The 24,716-nt window shown below is 40.8% G+C and overlaps 1 protein-coding gene across 7 annotated transcripts in view; it reads right to left on the bottom strand.

The window, feature by feature from the left end:
• Positions 1-24,716, bottom strand: part of LOC102397999 (hyaluronan synthase 3) — a 206,589-nt gene that overhangs the window by 46,783 nt on the left and 135,090 nt on the right. For all 7 annotated transcript variants that reach the window (XM_044932099.2, XM_044932101.2, XM_006047628.4 and 4 more), the window contains 2 exons: positions 17,425-17,576; positions 8,474-8,587 (listed from right to left, as the gene is read on the bottom strand). In XM_044932099.2, coding sequence (XP_044788034.2) covers positions 8,474-8,587; positions 17,425-17,576 — 266 coding nt within the window. The remainder of the gene's footprint in view (positions 1-8,473; positions 8,588-17,424; positions 17,577-24,716) is intronic.

Genomic DNA, 24,716 nt, shown 5'->3' with positions numbered 1-24,716 from the left:
AAACCATAAACAAAAAGAAAACAACCTACAGAAAGGGAGAAAATATTTGCAAACAATGGAACCAACAAGAGCTTTATTTCCCAAATATGCAAATAGCTCATGCAACTCAATAACAAAAAGACAAATAACCCAATCAACAAATAGGCAGAAAATGTAAATAGATATTTCTTCAAAGAAGACATACAGATGGCCAATAGGCATAGGAAATGATGCTCAACAACGTTAATTATCAGAGAAATCAAATAAAAATTACTAAGTTAAAAAAATACACACCAGTCAGAATGGCCATCATTAATGGCCATCAGTGAAAATTCCACAAACAATAAATGCTAGAAAGAGTGTGGAGAAAAGGGAACCCTCCTAAACTGCTGATGGGAATGTAAGCTGGTATAGCCACTGTGGATAACAGCATGGAAGTTCCTGAAAAACTAAAAATAAAGTTGCCATATGATCCAGTAATCCCATTTATGGGCACATACCTGGACAAAACCATAATTCCAAAAGATGTATGTTCATTGCAGCACTATTTACAATAGCCAAGACACAGAAGCAATCTAAACGTCCATCAACAGATAAATGAATAAAGAAGATATGGTCACATATATACAATGGAATACTACACAACTATAAAAAAGAATGAAATAATGCCACTTGCAGCAACATGGATAGACCTAGAGATTATATTAAGTGCAGTAAGCCAGACAGAGAAAGACAAGTATCATATGATACCACTCACATGTGGGAACTAAAATACAAGTGAACTTATTTATGAATCAGAAACACTCACAGACACAGAAAACAAACATATGGTTGCCAAAATGGACAAAGGGGAGGAAGGATAAATGAGGAGTTTGGGATTTGCAGATACAAACTACTCTATACAAAACAGATAAACAATAAGGTCCTACTGTATCATGTAATAACCTACAATGAAAAAGAATACATGTAACTGAATCACTGTGCTGTGTATCAGAAACTAACTTAACACTGTAAATCAACTACAATAAAATCTAAAATAAATAAAGTACACCACTTTACACCCAGTAGGATGGCTATAAATCTGGTAAATGATAGACAATAACAAGAGCTAATGAGAATGTGGAACATTTGGAACCCTCATGTGCTGCTGATAGAAATAAAAAAAGGTGCAGCTGGAGAACAGTCTGGCAGTTCCTCAAAAAGCAAAACACAGAGGCACCATACAACCCAGCAATTCCACTCCTAGGTATATATCCAAGAAAACTGAAAACATATGTTGCACAAAATCCTGTACACAAATGCTCATAGCAACATTATTTAAAATACCTGAAAAGTGGAAATAACCCAAATGTCCATCAATGAATGAATGAATGGGTAAACAAATATGCTAGATCCACATAGTGGAATATTATTCAGCCATAAAAAGTAATGAAATTCTGATACATGCTACAATATGGATGATCTTGACCACATTATTCTAAGCAAAAGGAGCCAGACACAAAAGGTTGCATTTTATGGTTCTTTTTTATAAGAAGTATCTAGAAAAGGCAAATCCATAGGCAGAAAGTAGGCTATCCACAGTAGATATCCATAGGCAGTAGTGGTTGCCATGGGTTTCAGGGGGTCATGGGGGAATAACTGCTAATGAGTACAATGCTTCTTTTTGAAAGTAATGAAATGCTCTGGATTAAATGGTGGTGATGTTTGCACAAGTTAATGAATATACTAAAAACCTTGAGTTGTAGACTAATTTTATAGATATGCGTTACATCAGTTATATCTCAATTTTAGAAATTATGTCAGAAAAACCTACAAGGTGAGGGGAGAAGGGGCTACTGTGCTATTGATGGACAGAGCACGGTCATTTTACCTTCCTCTGGGTCAGCAGCAGTGGCCTTGCAGAAGTGTCTTTGTCTGCCTGGACCTGGCCTTGCCTCTCTTCTGTTCACAGCTTCCCTCAGTCTGGGTCTGTCTCCAGCCTGGTCCTACTCCTCTCCTGACAACTTTCCAGTGCCTCTCTAGGACCCTGGCTCAGAGCTTAGAACAAATACACCACTGAAAAATGCCCCTGACAATCTCCAGGGTTATCTAGCTGCAAACCCTCTTTAACTCAGGGGTTTCAAGGCATGACTTCTGAATCACTATCCCATATAGAAATTTTGAGAGAGATGGTAGAGATCCTTGGAAAAACAAGCATTCATTACTGACTAAACATTTAATTTCTAATGTGTGGGAATGAACATTTGAAAAGTTGTGCTTCTGGTCTGACTGGGTCTTAGGAAGTAAAGAAAGTCATCACAATTTCTTGGCAACACCTTGCTAGAGGGAAGGGATGAGAACTTGCTATTTACAGAGAAAGTATATGGCTAAATAGGAACTGAAACTTGGTACCAAGTCTCCACTCAATAAACTGCAACACTGCTTTAAACATTCTCAGCATGGGAAATTAAACCAGTGACTGCTTATTGTATATTTTCACATATTATTGGTGTAATTCTTTGCATTAAAAAATAATCTTTATCCAGTCTTTGTTTTTTAAAAAATAAGCAGTTTAACATTCAGAACAGTAAAGCCAGCTAGAGCACAGGCCTTACAGAAACGCAGCCAGGGCTTAAACCTCTACCACTCAATACTAGCTGTGTGACCTTGAGTGGTTTGTTTAACCTCTGAAGGGCTTCCTTTAGCTATCTGTAAAATGGTGGTAACAACACCTACCCCTCAGAGGTCCTGAAGGAATCAAGTGAGACAATACAGCAACGAACTAGCTCAGTGCCTGCGTTATGAGAGCAGATAACATGATTCTTCTTATTTTGTGGTGCTGTATCCACCGCTTCCTTGTGGTAGGGAAAACAACAGTGTTGGAGGTTAAATCAAGTCCAAACATATAAGTCCTTTTGGTTCAATAACTACAAAGCTTCTAGGTTCTTGTGCATTTTCCCAGTCAAGCTGGTAACAATCATGAGGAGGAACGAGGTGATGTATGCAATTGTGAGATGCTTGCAGAGTTGAAAGGCTCAACTGCAAAATCTGAGATGACTGAGGGTGAGGGGCTGATATGATAGAAAGAAATTTCCTATTCATTTGGATTGAATATAAAATGATCTTTGGTGGGTTTTCAACAGTCATTCAACAACCCAGCAAATCTGTGGATCAGACATTAGTGGTGGTTATGGTGGTAATGATAATAACAACATCCCCACTATAATCCTCATCATTGTTGTCTTTGATATTTGAGACACTCCACACAGAACAGGCTCTTCTCAAGATGCAACAATAACGAACAGGTGGAGAAGCATAAGCACCAAAAGAAAGGACTATGGAACCCTAAGGGCCTGTTATGAGTTAAATTTTGTCTTCCGCTCCCCCTATGTTTAGGTCCTAATGCCTAGTACCTCAGAATGTGACTCCACGTTATTTGGAAACAGAGTTGGAGTGATACAATTAGTTAAGATAAGGTCATACTGGAGCAGGGTGGGCTCCTGACCCAATATGACTGGTGTCCTCACAAGAAGAAAGCCATGTAATGACAGACACAGAGGGAGCATGCAGATCACCACAGAGGCAGAGACTGGAATAAAGCAGTGTCAAGCCAATAAACACTAAGGATTGCCGGCAAACCACTGTAAGCTGAGGAGAAGCAAGGAAGAATTTCCCAATTAACCTTGGAGAGAACATAGTCCCCTTTGATTTTACACTTCTGGCCTCCAGAACTACAGGACAGTAAATATTTTACTTTATTATATTATTTTAAAGTTATTTCATTTTATATTTTTTTGGCTGTATCATGTGGCATGTGGGATCCTAGTTCTCTCACTAGGGATCAAACCCATGCCCCCCCTGCAATGGAAGTGCAGAGTCCTAACCACTGAACCACCCTGGGGAGTTCCAAGGCAGTAAAATTTTGTTGTTTTAAGCCACCCCATTTGAGGTACTTGTTATGGTAGCCCTAGGAAACTGATACAGGGCCTAAGAGGACTTTTTCTCTACGACTGAAATGGGGCAACAGCAAGAAGAATGTCTAAGAGTGAGTCAGAGGGAAGTGTCTGTAGGGGATATAACACACTTTAAAACCCTTCTATGCCTCTGTCTCCAGAGCATCATAAACGATGTCCCAAAATGCTGAATTCCTATTAAATGCCTTTTATTAATACTATCAAGAGGTAAACACCTAAGCCCGGGCCAGTAGTGGATGATCGACAGAACTCCTGCCTTGCTCAACTGGCAGTGGCTTTATGCTCCCAGAAAGGGGTGATGCTCCTTAATTTCAGTCTTGAAAGGGCTCTCCCCAGCTCTTTTTCAAAGTTTACAAAGGAGTAATTATTACCTGGATCCCAGTCATTTTAAAATAAATGTTCTTTTCATTTGCTCGTCATATGGAACTTCTGATCTGTTAAAAGGAGTGGTGTCTGTGGAACCAGCTCTGGGAAGGAAACTGGGCTCATTTAACTGCACCCATAGCACCAAAAAACCCCACAACAAATGTCAAAATAACTTTGGGGATAAAACAAAGCCAATAAAATGAAGAAAAGATTCCATGTAGTCTGTCAGTTCACTTATAACCTGCTGCATCAGAGACTGTCACACCCCCCTTGGGTTCTAGTTCTCAGTCTGGACAGACAGGCACAAGGTTGAACCCAGGATGCATTCACTAATCTTTTGGATGAACCATGTGTGACTGCTGTCATAAAAAAAACATAACATCATACACACATCTCTTCTTTTTTCTTTCTTTTTTAAGCCTTGGTTTTTGCCTTTTCTCTCACAGAAAAGTAGAAGAGCAACTTCCAACTGCACAAAAGTTAGTGAACCCACTATTTCTAAAGTTACTGGGAACAGACTTCTAGTATCAGAGTCCAACACTGGACTCGAAAGAAGGAATTAAAAACCATTCCTGGGACTTCTCTGGTGGTCCACTGGCTAAGACTCTGTGCTCCCAATGCAGGGGGCCTGGGTTCAATCCCTGGTTGGGGAACTAGGTCCCACAAGCTGCAACTAAGACCCGGCACAACCAAATAAATAAATATAAAAAAAAATTCCTGGGTGGAGGCCTGTATTTGGCTCTGAACTTGACTCAACCATCAATTAATAATTAATCTCAAACTCTTCTCCCTGAAGATGTTTCTAGATTTTGCATATTTTTGAAGATACAAGATGGTGTTGAGGGTTGGTTGTCATCTTTAAGGAATAAATTCTAAAGCTGACTTACTTATCTCCCATTAGAGTATAGATTATTCTTTTGTCACTTAAAATTAGGGATTAGAAGGAAGAAATGGTATGTGCTGTAATTACTTTTTAATGTTAAAAAACAAGGGAGAAAACTTCAATATTAAAATGCCATCATACTTAGTCACTACAAACCTGTGTGCAAAGTTCTAAAGTATTTCACAGTTTTTTGTGTTTTTTTTGACCACACCATGCAGGATCTTATTTTCCTGACCAGGGATCAAATCCATGTGGCTTGAACCCATGCCCCCTGCAGTGGAAGTGCAGTGTCTTACCTACTGGACTGCCAGGAAAGTCCCTCACAGTTCTTCTAAGTCAACTTTCAGTAAACTATGCAGAGGACTGTGGTATTAGTTACCTACATAAATCTAGAACTATGGTCAACCCCAAATCATTCATTCTTTTTCTTAAGATACTCAACCTTTTCCCCAGTGTATATATAGTTGATTCTTGTTATTCATAATATTAATAGTTATGTTCTATAAAATTGTGTGAACACTGAATTAACAGATCCTGAATTAATGGATACTGAACTATTGTTCCTAAGGGAAATATACGGTCAGGATTCTGAGAGCCTCTCGTCACACCAAATCACTCATTCAAAAATCTTTAAAAGGGCTTTCCTGGTGCCTTAGTGGTAAAGAAGCCAACAGCCAATGCAGGACATGAGGGTATGATCCCTGAGGAAAGATCCCCTGAAGAAGGAAATGCAACCCACTCCAGTATTCTTGCCTGGAAAATTCCATGGACAGAGGAGCCTGGTGGGCTTCAGTCCATGGGGTCGCAAAAGAACTGAACACGACTTAGCAATTAAGCATGCATGCACCCCTAATGCACTGCGTGCCTCCCAGATACAACTGGTAGGCTGTTGCTCAGCCATTACTGTTCCAATTATTCATTACTGTCTTTGGAATGAATGAATGTTCTAATAATATGGATGCTCTAAACATTTACCATTGTCAGAATAAACAAGTCACCTTGCAAAGACTTAACTTAGGAAGAGTTAGAGAGTTAGGCACAATTTTCCCATGCTGTCTCCCATCTCATAATCTCCATGATAAGGAGGGCTGTTCTTAACTCTGAGGCCAACAGAAAGCACAGGTCTAAACATATCTCCTCTCCTGGGTATTCCTTGTAAATTCAATTTTCAGCAAAGGTAAGGCAGAATTAGCTTATAAAGGGGGTTCCCTTCTGGCTGCAGGTTATACTTGGGAATGAGTAAATAAACAGATATGATCATAAGGCCAAAACAGGGCTAAGCAGAGAAAGTGCTTCATTAAGAAAGAGAAGGCTATATTTCCCTCCAAAGTGGCTATTCTAGCTATGTACAAATGGGAAAGAGGTAAAAGCTACCCCATTGGTGGGGGTGGTAATGTCTTCCCTCTCTGATTTCATCCTATCTCCTGATCTTCTGGACCTCACTTCTTACTGGACTCTTTGCTTTCTTTTCAAGCTCCTGGGACCACAGTTTGTAGGCCGGCACATCCACGAGACACAGAGAATTCACTGAAACCTAGGATTATCTTTTGGCACTCTGCAGCTTGAGAGACAGTGATTAAGAGGAAACAAAACAAAACAAAACTTCACCAACAAAGCGGCATTTTCATTTCAGCTGTTCCTGGGGGCAAAACAGAGCAGTGAAGAAAATCTTAGATTGAAAGCTCTGTGGTTATCTCCGCTTCTCATTAAAGTGTCCCTGATGATAATCACACCTACGATTACAAGACTTAACACACCTGGTCTCAAGGGCGCAACAGGAAGAGAAATCGTACACTCATCCCATCTCATTTCCTTTTCTTTATTCACTGAGTAAGCACAATTTATAAATTTCAGTGAGTACAGACTGGAGACAGTTTGGAGAACAGAGGTTTTTCATTCACGTGGCTTTCTGAAAGTGGCACAAACCTTCCATGGCTACAAATTATTTCAGTACTGGTGAGACAACCAGTGTTGCTTTCAGTGGCTATATACAGATGTGAAAAAATCTGGATACCATTTCTATTTCTTCTTGCACTTTACTAAAGAGACATTTGCTATGCTACACACATACACACACACACTTTTTCTCTCTCTCACTGAGTAAGGGTGTATGCACTTACAGAGTTTTAAAGATTCAGTTTAATAGTGTTGTAACTCAATTTTTAAAATAAATTTTTATTTTGACATAATTTTAGACTTACAGAAAAGCTGCAAGGACAATAAAGAAGATTCCTGTATACGCCTTACCCAGTTTCCTCTGTTGTTAACAACTTACATAACAATGCTATATTTGTCAAGAGTTTTGTAGATTTTGACAGTGGGTTAAAAAAAAAAACAAAAAAACACTGACTTTTAAAATTCCATTTTGTACAGCAGATTCTCAACAAGAGCAGTGAGTACCCTAAAACCATTATCTGAAATGTCGAGTTACGATCTCTCTGTCCCCCACTCCAGTCAAGGTCCTAGATAAAATAACTGGGGGATAACTAATGCTTGTACAAAAATGGTGACGGGAATTCGATTTGGCAAAATTCTAGCATGAACAAAGCCAAGTGTTTAACAAACACTTTCCTAATGGCTTCACTGACACTTGGTTAAATACTGATGTGCCAGCCGTAGACAAGCATTGTGGATGCCAAGAAGTGAATTATTAATGCAAACTCTCTTTATAAAGTCAACTGGGAATGTGTTTCCAATAAAATCAAGCAGAAAATTAATTTAGAGGCCATTCATTCTCAGCACACACATGAATAGATATACTTTCTTCCTAGACTGGCCACACACTGGGGAGAAATCCAGCCAAACCCACTTGGAGGAGGAATAAAAGTTTAATTTATGCAATGACTAAAATCTCATGGATTGCACTCACAGCTAGAAAGGAGACATTTGAAATGAAGCCCTTTAGTGATTCCATATGAACAATGAAATGAGTCAGGAAGACAAATCACTCAAGTTCACGCTATAAAAAGCAGGCTTGGTGCGGTCCATAGCTCACCCTGGAACCTGTCCCTCTGAAGGGAATGCTGAGGCCCAGGACCTCAACCTATAAACTTGTGTCCTGGTTTTTCTGGAGGTTAGTGTGCAGTTTGCCCAATGTGACACAGAGAAAATAGAGACTTACTGAAGATGCAAACAACAGAATTTTCCTGCTATAAAAATCCCTGATGACTGATTCATCTGTATGAATTCACCCAGGAAAAAGGTTCCAGGCCTGTCCTGGTGAAAGGAAGACTGATGAACAGATAAAGAACAAAGAGGGAGGGAATCTGCAAATGGTAAGAGACTGACTTACCTCAGTGGCCTTCTGGCTGAGTCCCCGAAGCAGCAGCACAATCACGTGGATGGCAGCTCTCCGCACTTGAACTTCATGGTCTGTTTTCACCACAGCAATCAGACAAGCTGTTACCTAGGAGGGTGAGAGAAGACGAAGTCAATAAAAACCAGAGTTGCACAATTACCTAAGGCCTTTCAACTGTGTTCCACTTTCTACACATTCATTGCAAACAATCTGGCTTAGCCAGAGATGGACTGCTTCCTCATTCTCCATGAAGAGGGAGAGATCTAGTGGTGGAGACCTTGATTTAGTCTGGCTTTTCTGGAAAGGGGCAAAATCTGGTTTGGAATTCAGGAGGGAGATTAGGGAGTGGGAAGGAAATATACGTGCATATAATAAAGGCATGGTCAGAGGTAAATATCTCCTCCAAAGTGGGATGAACTGTTACCTACCCCACTTTGGGGACATCAAGTCAAAGAAAGAAAAACTGGTCTGAAACATGATGGTGTATAGGGACTTGAGGCCCTTTAAGATTGAGCCAAGCAGGCTTTCGAGTTCAAGGCCTGGCATGAGGATCAACGTGCCAACTGATGAAATTTTCAGTCCAGGGATAGAGAAATACATAAATATTCAAACTGATATTCTAGTGCATCCAGATACCCCATCCTACAAGTCCAGTGTATGGCCCATGGGAGTCACCAGGGGTCAGTTTCTGAGATTCCCTGCCTGGGCATCTTCGCTTGTGGAATGGGTCTTTTAGCGTTCATTTACTTGAAAAGACAGTTCTATAACAGAAAAGACTCGGGAATTCTTTGCAAAACATGGTGCAAGATATATGGTAATAATTATATAACATAAAATGAAAATTTTCTATACCTTGTACCAGCTATCCTGCTCCCACCCAGCTCCTGGTAGGCACAACAAAAATATTCTAAAACCTCCATAAAAAGATACCACTAGAAACAGCAGCAACGATCCTTTATGAGGTATTTGTGCAAGATCGAGAAGGAAAAAACAAACATTGTGAAGTGTAACCAATGACAGCAAAAATCTGAAGGTAAGTCTAAATTATTCACTTGGTTTTTTACATACTTTGTTATGTGATTTACTGTGTGAGTGTATATCTTGGCCAACTGGAAGGATTGCTAACCATGATAGAGAAAATAGCCAGATTGTGTGCTTGGGAACATGTATAAATACATATTACATTTAAAGAATGGTTTTTTAAAAAGGTTTAAAAAAAGCACGTAGGCACAAATGAGGAAATAGCTTGTGCAGAAATTTTAACTATGCAGGTTGTATTTTTCACAGCTTTCAAACAGTTGGGCATAGTTCAAAGTGTCTAATTAATCAGCAATGGCAAAGGGATTAGAAGAAGTAGCCTGTTCTTGAATATAAATGCATCTGTGATACACTGGCATTTAATCAAGTTGTACATCTATTAGACAAGCCTGATGCTTACAAGTGAAGGGAAATTCCAGAAAAACTCAACTCTTTGGGGACTGTTTCTCAATAAGACTCAGCAGGCTGCTTCTGCTTTTGACCTGGGACCCCCAACCCAATGCCATCAGTGGCTTCCATGCCTCTGGCATTAACGGTAGAAGCAATTCAGTCCTCGGAGGAGTACCTTGGGTGACCTCCAAAAAGGCAACAGTATAATAGGTACCTCCACTTGCAGGCTTAGTATTTACGAGGTAAGAGCTGAAATCAGAGAACAAGTTGGAGCTAGGTCCGAGGCCTTCCTGACACATAAAAGTTTAGCTTATTCAGTCTGATAACTGAAGTATGAAAGCCAGCCCAGGCCCATGTAATACATAGACTCTCCAAAGCCTTTTGCCTGCTTACTTCAAGGTTTAGTTTTGGCCCACATTTCTACATTTGGTGGACAAAAGCCTCCTGGTCTGGAACCCCGCCTGATCCAATGCTTCTGCCTCAAGGCTCAGTGTAGAATCAGCTCTGACTGTCAGGCATTTATTCCACAGTCAGGATAGGCAAAAGAATCTTGACTGGAAAAGGGCTTCTGCTGTAAGGCCAGCATTGAATCTCTGTGCTACCTTAAAGGTGCGACTGGGAGAAGCCAGTTATTCCACACCTTGCTGAGACCAGCCGTAATGGCCTCCTGCTCTTGATGACTTATGACCAGACTGTACCAAGCCCATCTGCAATCAGCCACTCAGGACAGGAAGGCAGAGGTCTGTGACCAGAAGTATTTCTGGACCTTCCTCAACACCTTCATCACAGTACCAAATCCCATTACATGTATACAATGTTCGGTTGTGCAAAATGTTTTTTAAAGCATCAGAATTTTAATCCGGTCTTGCACATACCATCAGAAGATACAAACAGCTTATTCTGTTCAGGTCAAGCTCCCATAACCAACTCAGAACGCTGTCCTTCGGCAGGCCAGTGGGGCAGACTCCTCGTCAAACACTGCGAGCAGGGAAGATGCCTGGCCACTCTCTTCCATCTGGCCAGTCTGAACAAGTCACTCTCATGGCTGGTTGCTCTCACCTCCAGCCCCAAGGACATACTCAACACTGCCTTCCACCCCCCTAAAAGCTTTGGAGAACAGATAGATGATGTAAGGTCTTTACTAATTTATGAATTGGGATAGTATTTCTCTTCTAAGTCTTCCCAAAGGGCAGAAACCCATTCCATGGTATCTTCATGTCACCTGCCCTAAGGGCCAATGCACCTATTCTAATAAACCAAACTATGGAAGGCTTTTTTTTAATTGGCTAAACTATGTAAATCATCTCCACTTCTGAAAGCCATGCAGAGAGAAAAACGACGATTGCTTTGGAAATGCTAAAGGTCAGTTTAACCAATTTGACACTTGATAGGAGCCAACAGAAATATGGAAAAATATCACTCCCCAAATGGCTGGTGCACACCAAGCATGACCAGAACTATATAAATAAAGATAAAACAAATGGCAAGAGGGCCAAAAATAAACTTTGGAAAATTTCAGAAGAGAGGTAGGCAGGGTTCAGGTATCAAGAAAGCATGATTTCAATTTTCCAACAGCACCTTCCTCCCCTTTCCCAAAACTTCCTCTGTTAAAATCCAGTCAGTCTGCTAACTTGTTCAATACTAAATCATTTGTCTTTCTGTCAACTAAGAAACTTTAAGGTGGGACAAATTGAGAGAGTAGCACTGACATATATATACTATCACATGTAAAACAGCTAACAAGAAGCTACTGTATAGTACAGGGATCTCAACCTGGGGCTCTGTGATGACCAAGAAGGATGGATGGGATGAAGGTGAACATGGGAGGGAGGCTCAAGAGGGAAGAGACATATGTGTACATACAGCTGATTCATGTTGTTGTATGGCAGAAGCCAACACAACATTGTAAAGCAATTATTCTCTAATTAAAAATAAATAAAAATAATCTTGCAATTGAAAAAAAAAAAAAAAACAACTTTAACAGCCAGGCAGGATCCCTCTAATTCCGTGTTCTGCTTGCTCACTTAACCTGATGAGAAACAGAACCGCGGTGGCTCTGTTCGCTTCCCTGAGGTTTCCCAGGACAGCCACACGAGCCCTCATCTCGGTGCACGAGCTGTTATCGAGAAAACAGCACTGATGGTGACAAGTCTGGTCATCAAATCTAATCATCATTCACTGGAATCAGAGGCGACAGCTCTGCATCAGCCTTCAAAGCCCGGGTTTATGGAATTCTGGGCACCACCTTACAAGTGGCGCTCCTGCACTTGTCACCTGGGGCATATCTTATCTGCTGTTCTGAGGATGGGCCTCTCACTGCAGTTCGCTTAAATCGTATTTACTTTTCACGGAGAATGATAAAGATGAAAGAGACTATCAAGATTTGGTTTTAAGCAACATAGTTCTTGACAAGAACAAGGAGAAATTGGGGAAAAATAATAATAGTTTCCAGACAGGTTAAATCTTGACATCAACAGAGAGGAAAAACCTGAATTCCCAGTAGAGGCTGTGAAAGGGCTGGTCCTTTCATATCCTTTTATGTTCCTTCCCTACCTGTAAGCAGTGTCACGGCACAGACAGTACCCAAGTCTGGACTACCCAACAGAGTAGACAGCTTTGTTCAGAAGCCCGAGAGCCATAGCTATGACCCCTGGATCAGATCATGTTAGACGCGCCTATGGAGGCTGGTTTGTTCAATTTTATATCAAAACAGGTTATACTTCCCTTTCCTCTGCCTGCCTCATGCTTGATCAATGTGACTTCCTCGCTGCCCCGACAGGCCTACCTGAAGGTCCCAGCTCTGTGTTCTCTCAGGACCTTGGGCTTGTCATGGGATAGCACTCTATTCCACTGTCTATTTATTCCTGTGTGCCACAGTTTACTGAGATTTCCCTGGGGGAAGAGATTGGCTCCTTTGTGTCCTTTCATATACCTGACACATGACAAACACCCATGAAGAAGAATTCCTTCAGTTTGCAGCCAAAGACACATTTCACCAGAGGTAAAGCTCCTTCTCCACTAGTACATGCTGGGGTCAAGCATTTCTGAGACTACAAAAGACTTCAACAGCTTTCATGAGACAGTGAAAAAACTGCAGAAGAAGAAGACACAATAAACTTTTAAAATACATAGGACTTCCCTGGTGGTCCAGCGGATAAAAATCTGTCTGCCAATGAAGGGGAGGCTGGCTCAATCCCTGGCTGGGAAGATCCGACATGCCGCAAGGCAACTGAAGCCTGTGTGCCACAGCCACACTCTAGAGCCTCTGGCTACAGCAAGAGAAGTCACTGCAATAAGAAGCCTGCGCGCTGCAACAGACAGCAGACCCTGCTTACCGCAACTGGAGAAAATCCATATGCAGCAATGAGGACTCAGCACAGCCAAAAATAAATAAATAATTTTTTAAAACTAAGTTAGATAATTTCATTCCTCTGCTCTGGTTACCCATCTCACTCACAGTAAAAGTCAAAGCCCAGAAGGCCCTCTCCCCATGTATCTGCCAGGATCTGCTCCTGCTCCTGGTCCTTCATGTGTGCTTAAGTCACTCATCACTGAAGCTTTCCCTATTCATCCTGGTTCACAGATTCACCTACAATAGCAAACTCCCTCCATGCCCTTGCCTGACTAGACTCATCTCCTTAGCACTTACTCTATATGACACAGTACATATTTGTTCACTTGCTTGTTTGTCACCCAACTGTCCTCTTTAGAATGTCAGCTTCATGAGGACAGAAACCCTGTTCTCTGTTCAGAGCTGGATCCCAAGCATGTGGCTTGGCTCCAGTCTTATAACTGGCACAGAGGAAGTGCTCAGGAAGTATTTTTCAAATGAAAAACGAATGAACAACTACAAAAAAACCCAGGCCAAATCTCCCACTTATTTGATGTGAATGAACAAGAGTAGCCTGACTACAGGAGGACTCAGTGGCTGAAATACTAAGACTGTCAGGTGTCCAATCATGTTCAAACTTGCAGTCCACCAAGGCAGCTGGTTTGGCACTGATGACACAGCAAGCGTGGGGTACTACATAAGAAAGAGCATCTAAAAAGAAGAGACAGGAATTATGTGGGATGGAAACACCTGGTTTTTCAAATCAGAGGAATACATTGTCTTCTGAAGTTTCACTGCCAAAAGCAAGTGCTGTTAAAACAAAACTGCATGACCCTTCCTGTCAGGAGCTTTTCTCATATGGCAACTCTCCTTCTTTTTCAAGGGCACAAAAGCAATCTTATAAACAAAATGAAAACATTCATTGAGAGACAATACAGAGGAGTCGTTAAGAGCACAGGTTCAGGAACCAACTGCCTGCATTCAAATCCCAGCCTGGCATGACCTTGGCAATGAATTTAATCTCTCTTATTTATTTACGTAGGCTGTGTCGGGTCTTAGCTGCAGTGCATGGGCTCTTCGTTGTGGCACGCTGGCTCAGCTAAGACCCGCAGCACATGGGGTTTTAGTTCTCCGATCAGGGATTGAAAGTGTGTCCCCTGCATTGAAAGGTGGATTCTTAACCACTGGACCACCAGGGAAGTCCATAACATACTATACATTTTAACAAGTATATTGTCTGTCTCCTCTCACTAGAACATCCCATCCAAGATGATGGGAGTCAATGTCTATTTCGAAGAATGATACATATCCATAATGCTGTTTAGCATATATGCTGTTTGGCTCTCAATAGCAATTGTTGAATGAATCACTGTATATTGTATCTAGGCATATATATTATCCCTAGATCCTTGTAACAATCCTGCATTATAGATATTTTAATCCCATTTTCTAGGTCAGGAAACCAAGTTCAGAAACTAAGTCATCTGACCAAGTGAACACACAGATAAGTGGCTGGTAGAGTCGGCCTCATTCATTCCCATCCCCAAGTATGCTTGGAAATTTGGTTCTCTTCCAACAGGTCAAGTGGGTCTCCAGAAAGATGACACTTCTTTTTTTTTGTGACACTTCTTAAATGTTGCAAAACCTGCTTTGGCACAATCTTTCTAATTAACCAAACCACGAAATTTCTCTAACACTTTCAACAGGAAATCATATGCTATCAGCATGTTACAGTTTCCTTAAGAGAAGAAAGGAAAGATGAATGGTCTCAGTTTCTGGGTTCAGAGAAGATCATGATGTCAAGCATAGTTTGAGTTCATTGGTTTTAGAAAATGTATGGGATATGGTCAAATCTGAACTGATTCACTTGGAGATCTGGATGACATTTTTATTCAGGTCATATATTGTATTGTTAGTCATTCAGTTGTGTCTAACTCTTTGCAATTCCATGGACTGTAGCCCACCAGGCTCCTGTGGGCTCCTCTATTCATGGGATTCTCCAAGCAAAAATGGAAATACTCCATTCCCCATGGAGTGGGTTGCCATGCCCTGCTCCAGAGGATCTTCCCTACCCAGCGATCAAACCTGGTTCTCCTGCTTTGCAGGCAGATTCTTTACTGTGTGAACTACAGGGAAGTACCTATTCAGCTCATGGCTATGTTCAACAAAATTGGGGCATGCTCCCTCAACTCTGAATATACTAAAAACCATTGAGTTGTACTCTTTAAGTAGGTGAATTATGTACAGTATGTGAACTCTATCTCTGTTATTGGGAATAATAGTATTTGGGTTTGGTTCAGATCATGGTCCAGGAGTTTTTTTCAGTTCATGGTTTATGGTTCAGTTTGGGTTGAGTCACATGATCAGATCAAATAAACGGACGGAAAAAAATGGGAGCCATTTCAATAATGGACCCAGACTGAAATCTTTAGCTGATATAACAAAACAGGCCTGCAAAGTCCTTAACTGTTTCAAGTTAATAGACTAAACAGTAAGAGAGTGCAAAGTGCCATCTAAAAAAAGTAAAAACCAAATGCCCAATGGTTCATGTGTATTAGCACACTGAAAGATTTTAAGTTGGGAAAAATCATTGTTTTTAAGTTATTAAAAACTTAAATACAAAGGGGCCAACCTGGTGATCCAGTAATTAAGAATCCACCTGGCAATGCAGGGGACATCAGTTCGATCCCTGGTCTGGGAAGATCCCATGTCCTGTGTGGCAACTAAGCCCGTGAGCCACAACTACTGAAACCTGTGCACCTAGAGGCCATGCTCCACAAGCGAAGCCGCTGCAACAAGCCCGCACACTGCCACCAGAGTAGTCCCTGCTCAGCACAACTAGAGAAGAGTCCGCATGCAGCAACAAAGACCCAGCAGAGCCAAAAAATAAACATAAATAATTAGATTTCAAACAAACAAACAAACAAATACAGAAAGTTGGGCATAGGGCTATGCCTCTTGAGTTAAAGGAAACAACTGATGTATAACTTCCTAAAAATCCTATGTTGGAATTTAACAATAAGAGGAGCCTTTACAATCAATTCAACAAAGCATATAAGCTGAGGAATCAGGAAATACCATAAATTCAACTGTATGTAAACATCCACGAGTATGTTTTGCCACCTGTTGATAAGACATAACCAGACACTGAAGAAAATTCCTTCTCAGTAGGTACTTCTTAAGATTTGATGTTCAACATGGTCAGTCCTAGGACACTGAGTAATGTGAAAGAAGCCAGTATTACAAATTTTCTAAGTTTTTGTTCTTGTAATGTGCTCCGTATAAAAAATCTAGTCTCTCAAAAATAAAAAGGTAATATAAACTGTATTCTATTTACATATTTATAATTTATAAGCCATCTTCTTCCATAAAAGATTTAAGATGGTGAAGCCCATTAGTAGTAAAAAGACTCCTGGTCACATATTAACTAGTCTTTTTGCCCATCATCCTCAAATAGCAGAATGTCTAATACATAGTAGGTGTTCCAGATACATGTTAATATACTGATGACTAAGTAAACACAAAGGCAAAGATAAAATTTAAGAGGCTAGAGAAAGATATTCATAGAAGACAACAGTGTGATGTACCTTTCACTAAATCTGTAACTCTTAACACCAGTCTTTTAAACTCCAAACACTGGGGAAGCGAGCATCCAGTGCTGATATCTGTATGGCTATTATTTTTTGCTGCTCATTTATCCTTTACCTACTAGGTACTAGGCACTAGGTATAAAGTGGTGAACAAAACATGGAACTTAATTAGTCTCTTCTAGTAAGACCCTGTCTCCCTGAACACAGGATATCTCCAATCAGTGGGGGCCAATTAGAATACGTATTTGCCTGAGACGTTTCTGTGAACAGAGATGACACTCATAGATGGCCCAGAGATCTAGGGTAAAGTTCTGTTTGGCCTTCCTCAAAGTTTCTTCTGTTCTGTTTCCTTGGAATCTTTACAGTATATCCTCTTTTATGGCTTAAAGGAGGTTAAGATGACTTCCTGTCACTTGCAATTAAAAAATTCCTACTAATACAACTTTCAACATACATATGAGACTATCAAGGCTGAGGGTGGTTAAATGACTTTCTAGATCTAGGAAAAGAACACAGGTCTCCTAACTCCCAGGGCCAAGCTACATTATAGGTCCAAGTAAAAACAAGCTATAGAGAAAGGAATCAATCTGCAATACCTCATGAACCACGGAGCCCAGCATGAAGTCCAGCCTCTGGCACAGCTCTCCAAGGTTGGACAGGCTGCTGGCTCTGTGAGCACTATCGGGATCTCTTGCTCCTCTGAGGAAGGTGTGGATTAAAGGCTCTCGGTACTTTGAGACCATGTCCCCTGTAGCAAAAGAGAAGAAATCACAGTCTTTTAAAACAAACTTTCAACTTCTTAAAGAAGGAATAATATGTCACCATTGAACAGTGTATGGTGTTTTATGCTTTTCAAATTACTTGTATAACCATTAAAAAATCATATCTGGAAGAATAATGTTAGGGAAAACATGCATGATGAATTATTTTGTGAAAAAGCAATTTATATATATATATATGAAAGAAAAATATGTATATCATAAGTATATAGCTTAGTAAACTTTCACAAATTCAATACAACTCTCACAGCCACACAAATAGCAAGTTTGGTCCTAGGCTAGACCCCGGTCATCAGCCTAGTACTTTTCCTACACTATCACCCTACGTATTCAAGCAAAGTGAGTGAAAGACAATCAAGGCATTTTGGATCCTTGTCAAGGAAAGCTCGATGACTTATTTATTGAGAGACCTACTATGTGCTAAGCATAGTTGCTAATACTTGGGACACACCTGTGAACAAAAGAAACAAAGAGCCTTGCCCTCTTGGAGCTTCCATTGCAGTAAACTATACAGTAGGTTAGAAGGTAATAAATGCCATGAGGGGCAGCAGGAGAAAAGCAGGGTAAATATATCAGAAGGAATGAGGATGGTGGCAGATTTGTTTTTATTTTATTATTACTATTTTTTGGCACACAGGATCTTAGTTCCCCAAGCAAGGATTAAACCTCTGCCTCCTGTGGTAGAAGCTCAAAGTCTTAACTACTGGACCACCAGGGAAGTCCCAGACTTCTTCATTGAGATGGTTGAGACATTTAGTCAAAGGCTAGAAGGTGAGGCTGTCCCCATGTGGATATGGTGGGGAGGAGCACATCAGGAAGAGGGAACAGCCAGGGTAAAAACCCTGTGGAGGAGCATCAAGAAGGCCCAAGATGGGACTTCCCTGGAAATCCTGGCTAAGACTGTGCACTCCTAATGCAAGGGACCTGGTTAGGAAACTAGATTCTGCATGCTGCAACCAGCCAAATAAATAAATTAAATAATTTTTTTTTTAAAAAGAGAGAAAGCCCAAGAGCAGGCTAGAGGGGAGATGACAAGGGCGGGTGGTGGTGCAGATCTTGCAAGGCTTTATAGACCTCTGTAAGGACTTGGACTTTTTCAGAGTAAAATGAGGCCTTTGGAGGATTTTAAGCAAAAAGATCACTCTGGCTGCAGTGCTAAGAACACACCCTAGTGTATGTGAGTATGTATGTCTTGTGGAAACAGGGTACAAATCAGGAAGCTGCTTGACAGAGAATGGTAACTTGAGTAGAGGGGGTGAGAAAGATTCTGCATATTTTCTAAAGATTGTACCAACATGACTTTCAGATGACTCCAATGATGACTCCGAGGATTTTTGCTTTTGTGTGGTAGGATGAAGTTACTACCAACTAAGATGGGAAAGGCTCCAAGGAAATCAAGTTTGGGGCAGAAGAAAAAGTCAGAATTCAGTTTTAATATGTTGAGCAAGTAGAAGATATACAAAGTGTTCAGAAAAGAGAAGTCTAGGTTGAAGATACGCATTTTTGAGTCAAGGGAATGTAGATACTTAAAACCTTGAAACTAGATATATAATCAAGGAAGTGAGTTTAGGTAAGGAAGGCAAGTAGACCAAGGACCAAATCTGTATGCTTCCTTCAACCTTAAGTCTGGGATGAGTCTGGGAAGGGAAGAACCAGCAAAGGAGACTGAAAAGAAATAACCAGCCACGTAGGAGGAAAATTAGCATGGTATCCTAGAAATTAAGAGAAGAAAGTCTATCAGAGAGGAAAGAATGGTCTGCATTAACTGCTGCTAAGTAAGGTAAAAGAAGACTAAAAACTGACGATGAGATTGAGCAACAATGAGGTCACTGTTGACCTTGACAAGAACAGTTCTGATGGACTGGTAGGGGTGAGCACATGACAGAAGTGGGTTTAAGATAGAAAAAGAGAAAAAAGTAGATCATTTAAGGAGTTTTTCTGCAAAGCAGATCAAAAAAATGGGGTGATAGCTGGTCAAGGAAATAGAGTCAAGAAAAGTTTGGGGGGGACTTCCCTGGCGGTCCAGTGGTTGAGACTCTGCGGTTCCAATGCAGGAGGTGTGAGTTTGATCCCTATTCAGGAACTAAGATCCCACATGCCATGCAGCCAAAACAAAGGAAGAAAAATTTGTGTTTCATTTTTAAAGAGAGGAGAAATAGAATGCTAAAGCACTCTGAACTGACTTTAAAAACAAAACAGAAATAACTTCTTCCTCCATGGACATGCTGAGAACTAAAGCTGTTTTGGCTTGATCTTGGCTTTGAGGCCCTAGTCCCAGAACCCAAGTTTAACACTTCACTTTCAGCCTATTTGTAGCTCCAAAATCACTGCAGATGGTGACTGCAGCCATGAAATTAAAAGACACTTACTCCTTGGAAGAAAAGTTATGACCAACCTAGACAGCATATTCAAAAGCAGAGACATCACTTTGCCAACAGAAGTCCGTCTAGTCAAGGCTATGGTTTTTTCAGTGGTCATGTATGGATGTGAGAGTTGGACTGTGAAGAAAGCTGAGCGTTGAAGAACTGATGCTTTTGAACTGTGGTGTTGGAGAAGACTCTTGCGAGTCCCTTGGACTGCAAGGAGATCCAACCAGTCCATTCTAAAGGAGATCAGCCCTGGGATTTCTTTGGAGGGAATGATGCTGAAGCTGAAACTCCAGTACTTTGGCCACCTCATGCGAAGAGTTGACTCATTGGAAAAGACTCGGATGCTGGGAGGGATTGGGGGCAGGAGGAGAAGACGACAGAGGATGAGATGGCTGGATGGCATCACTGACTCGATGGACTGAGTTTGAGTGAACTCTGGGAGTTGGTGATGGTCAGGGAGGCCTGGCGTGCTGCGATTCATGGGGTCACAAAGAGTCGGACACGAATGAGCGACTGAACTGAACTGAAGGTTACATGACATCTAAACAGTGACAATGGTTTCTGAAACATACGTTTAAAGTCACCAAAATGATAATTACACAGAAAAATCAACAACCTGCTCTATCAGGCCCAGCTCTGTGCTGTCCTATGCTTAGTTGCTCAGTCATATCCGACTCTTTGGAGACCTCATGGACTGTAGCCCACCAACCTCCTCTGTCCATGGAATTCTCCAGGCAACAATACTGGACTGGGTAGCCATTCCCTTCTCCAGGGGATCTTCCCAATCCAAGGATTGAACCCAGGTTTCCCTCATTGCGGGCAGATTCTTTACCGTCTGTCTGAGCCACCAGGGAAGCCCAAAGAGTAAGGCGGACTCTTTACCATCTGAGCCATCAGGGAAGCTCCAGGCCCAGCTCAAATGCTTCAAATTCTACTTCATTTGTGAAAACCTTCCTTAATATTCTATTAGCCTTAATTAGGCCTCCTTGGAAACCCCACAATACTTTGGTTTAAATCACATTTGTTACTAACACCTTGATTCCTAGATGTTTTCAGCCTATATCTATTTCTCACATTAGACTTTAAATCCCTTGAGGGAGAACTTTGACTGCTTCATCTCTGTTGTTATCAGTTCTTAGTAATCTTTGCACATCCTAGATACTCAACAAATGCCAATGTTGACTTGAATTCACTCATTTCTTCAACTAAATATAATTATGCGCTGGTATTATGCTCATGTTTGAGGGATACAAAAATTGATAAAACATAATCCTTACCCTTTAAAAAGCCCAAAGTTTAGGGGGTGGGTATAAACAGATAAGTACCAACAATTATAGTCCTGTGTGGTTAATGCCGTCATAGAGTCAAGCAGAGGTTGCTTAGTATAATTTCACTAATTTTAGTCACTTGGAAGGGGGAAGAAGAGAAAGTTTATTTTTTGCTTTCCCTCAAAGACAGGAACACAATGTACTCTCCTTATAATGTAAGAAAAAGATGAGGGGTAATTTCTCTAAAATGCTCCCAGTTCCTAATATAATACATGCAGCATGAGACTCAACCCCCTGCCCAGTAACATCAACATAAAATGCAGAAATTGAACCAGTGATGACTTAGTCATACCCTGTTTTCAGAACAGGAAAGAGGGGACTGTGCCTACTAAGACCTAGTATTTGTATTTCTGAAAACCAGGCCTAGCGAATGCAGGCACATGTTATGCACAACAATTTGCATAAAGGCTTCTCTGTAGAGCTGTAATCATGAAAAATGAGAAGATATAAATTAAAATGAATTAGCGTGAAAGTGGTTAAGTAACTATGCATATTATGGAATACTACATGGTCATTAAAAGGAACAAGACAGAATTGGAAAGGTATCCCTGGGACTGTCCTGGCGATCCAGTGGTTAAGACTCTGTGCTTCCACCGCAGGGGGCTTGAGTTTCATTTCACAGGCCTCTTGGTCAAAAAAAGAAAGAGGAAAAACTACTAAAGAAATATTTTAAGATGATATTAAGTGAAAGAAACTAATAGAACCCATATCATTCCATGTATGTACATAAAATGCACACATGTAACTTCTCTCAAAATTAACAAACCACATCTACAGATTTAAATATGTATATTAAGTATACAAATGCATAGAAAGAAGAGAAAAAGGATATATTGAAATAGAAAGGTTAGATAACTTGTCCAAAACAACCAAGATCAAATGTAGGTAGTCTTACACTTAACTCCTATGATACAATGCATTTAAGATATTTCCAACTAAAAGAAAAACATACTTCTCTACTTGTGGTATAACACTGTCCTTTTCTGGAGTCAGAAAGGAGCTTGCTTCTTCTGCAGTGAGATGTGCATCTAGAGTTAAGAGCTCTACATTTTAATTTTGTTTAATTTTTATTTTTTTCGCAGCACCACTCAGCATGCAGGATGTTGGTTCACCCAACCAGGGATCAAATAGGTACCTCCTTGTAGTAGAAACGTGGAGCCTTAACCACTGGACTGCTGGGGGAGTCCTGCTGTGTTCTAATTTCTTCCCTGAAGCCAACTAGCAGTGTGACTTAGGGCAAATCCCTTCACCTTCTCAGACCAACTGGAGATGAGTCAATTAGACGAGACGGTCTCTCTGGCCCCTTCCAGTTGGAAGTCTATGAGGTGATGAGTCACCTTTGGCTTAGCCATCGGGGGAATGAGATTCAGGAGAGCAGGAAGGGAAGAAAAAGCATCTATTCATGAGCCCTGGAGTGGGAGGCTGCTGTGGTTAAAGGAATGAAGGTCTCTGTTGGGAAGGAAGTCACTGAGGAATGACAGAAGTCTGGAGTCCATAAGGAGGGGAAATTGCAGGTTGAAAAGGTAAGAGCAGATGACAAACTAGTTATTATTTATTAATGTAGGGATTTAAAGTTAAAAATAAGAGGTAAACTGTAAAGCAACTATATACCTCAATTAAAAAAATAATAAGTGGAAAACAGTGCTGTAAATTAGTTATATTTCAATTTAAAAATGGATTAAAAAATAAGTAGTAAAGAAAAGGTACTATTTGTCAGGTAGAGTCCCTCCTCTCATGGTATTCAAAGCATACTGAGGAAAAGGAAAAATACTGACCAAGCAACAACACTGAAGTGAGATGTCCCCAAAATGGTGACAGAGAAAGATACTTTTATGAGTAATATTTTAATCTGGTTCCAATTTCCATTAACAACAGCTCCAGTATTCTTATTCATCCAGACTCAAAAGCCTGGTGTTCTTTTCTGACTTCTCCCTGTCACCCTTCAGTCAGTCAGGCAGTTCATTTATTATTCTTCAACCCTCATTTACTTCCCTATGGGATTTGAGGCAACTTTCAATAAATAATACTGAAACTGAAATGAGTATTTTTTAAAAGCTCTATAGTGAGGAAGTACTGATATTCCATGCTAAGAATGGTTATTGCAAATGAACCCCAAATTTAGTTTAGCAATTCTAACAGCTAAGGCAAAAAGGGAAACAGAAAACACAGTTCCCATTAGTCAATAAAAGAAGGTACATCTATTTCCTTCTTTAGGAAGAATACCAAGAGGTATCTCACTCATTCATTCAGCAAATCTTAATTAAGTGCCTAAAACGTTCCAAGTATGATTTCGGCACTGGAGATAATATATAGCATGAAAATGAAAGTAAAGTTCCCATCTTTATGAAGCCTACTTCTACTGGAGGAGAAAGACAATAAATAGTAAATAAACTTTCCAGCAGCAATAAGAGCTATGAAGAAAAATAAGGAAGGGGGAGCAGTTAAGAGTCAGGGGTGAGGGTTCAAGGAAAAGGTATCAGAGGAGAAGAGCTGAAGGAAAAAGTCACGTGAAGACCTGGGGGAAACTGAAGAATAGAACGGACAACAGTTTTATATTCAATGTAGGAATCATATGGCTGCCTCTTGCACTTTCTCACCGTAAAAGGTAAGGGCGTACCATTACGTTAACAAAATCAAATTTTAACATTCCATTTATATAAATTCCTGCCTTGCCTGAGCTTCATTACAACTTTCCAAATGAGCATCCATTTAACTCCATGTTCCACCAACCCCACTGCCAAGTGTACCTAAGAACCAAGAGGAGCTAGTGGAGACCCGGAATCTTGAAAGCCCACACTGAATCCAGTCAGCTGGCTCCGGGCCCACCTGCTGCCTCGTTTTCCAGGTACTGGGCTGGGCGAGCTGGAACACTCCCTGCACCCACTCTGCATTTCTCAAAGTGTTGCGCCGTCATGTCTTCCGCAACCTGACCTCCCTCAGACCTCATATACACAGCCAGGACGTGTCACACCTTGCTCAAACCTGGTCTTCTTTGGGGATTTACATCTCTGCCCCCATTTCCTGAAGGCTCTGTTAACCTCTGACGGTCTTCACTCTCCCTTGCTCCTATTGTGCTGTGTGGTTGGTTTCTTAAGATTGTACTGGATCCCAGTCGCCAGTTAGTCCTGACCAGGTTTCTATGCAGAACAAAATGAATGCATGTGAACAGAGAATACAGCTTCTGGGGCTACATGTGACACCAGCACAGAATTCAAAGATCCTACAAAAAGGGTTCTTAGTTTTAGCTTAAGGGATCTCTATGTGTCAAATTTTCTTGTGTATGTCTCACTGGCATTCTCCCATTCTTCCTTGTAAAACCACTCTAACTTTGCTCAAATATGCATCTTCTCCCTGTCCAGCCACCACTTATCTGACTCAGGCTAAGGACTTTATTGCTCTAAATGAATCATGG

Source organism: Bubalus bubalis, chromosome 18 (genome assembly GCF_019923935.1).
Source record: "Bubalus bubalis isolate 160015118507 breed Murrah chromosome 18, NDDB_SH_1, whole genome shotgun sequence".
Classification (NCBI taxonomy): Eukaryota; Metazoa; Chordata; class Mammalia; order Artiodactyla; family Bovidae; genus Bubalus; species Bubalus bubalis.
The sequence above is the reverse complement of the archived record's forward strand: the minus strand, read 5'-3'. Positions and strand labels throughout refer to the sequence as shown.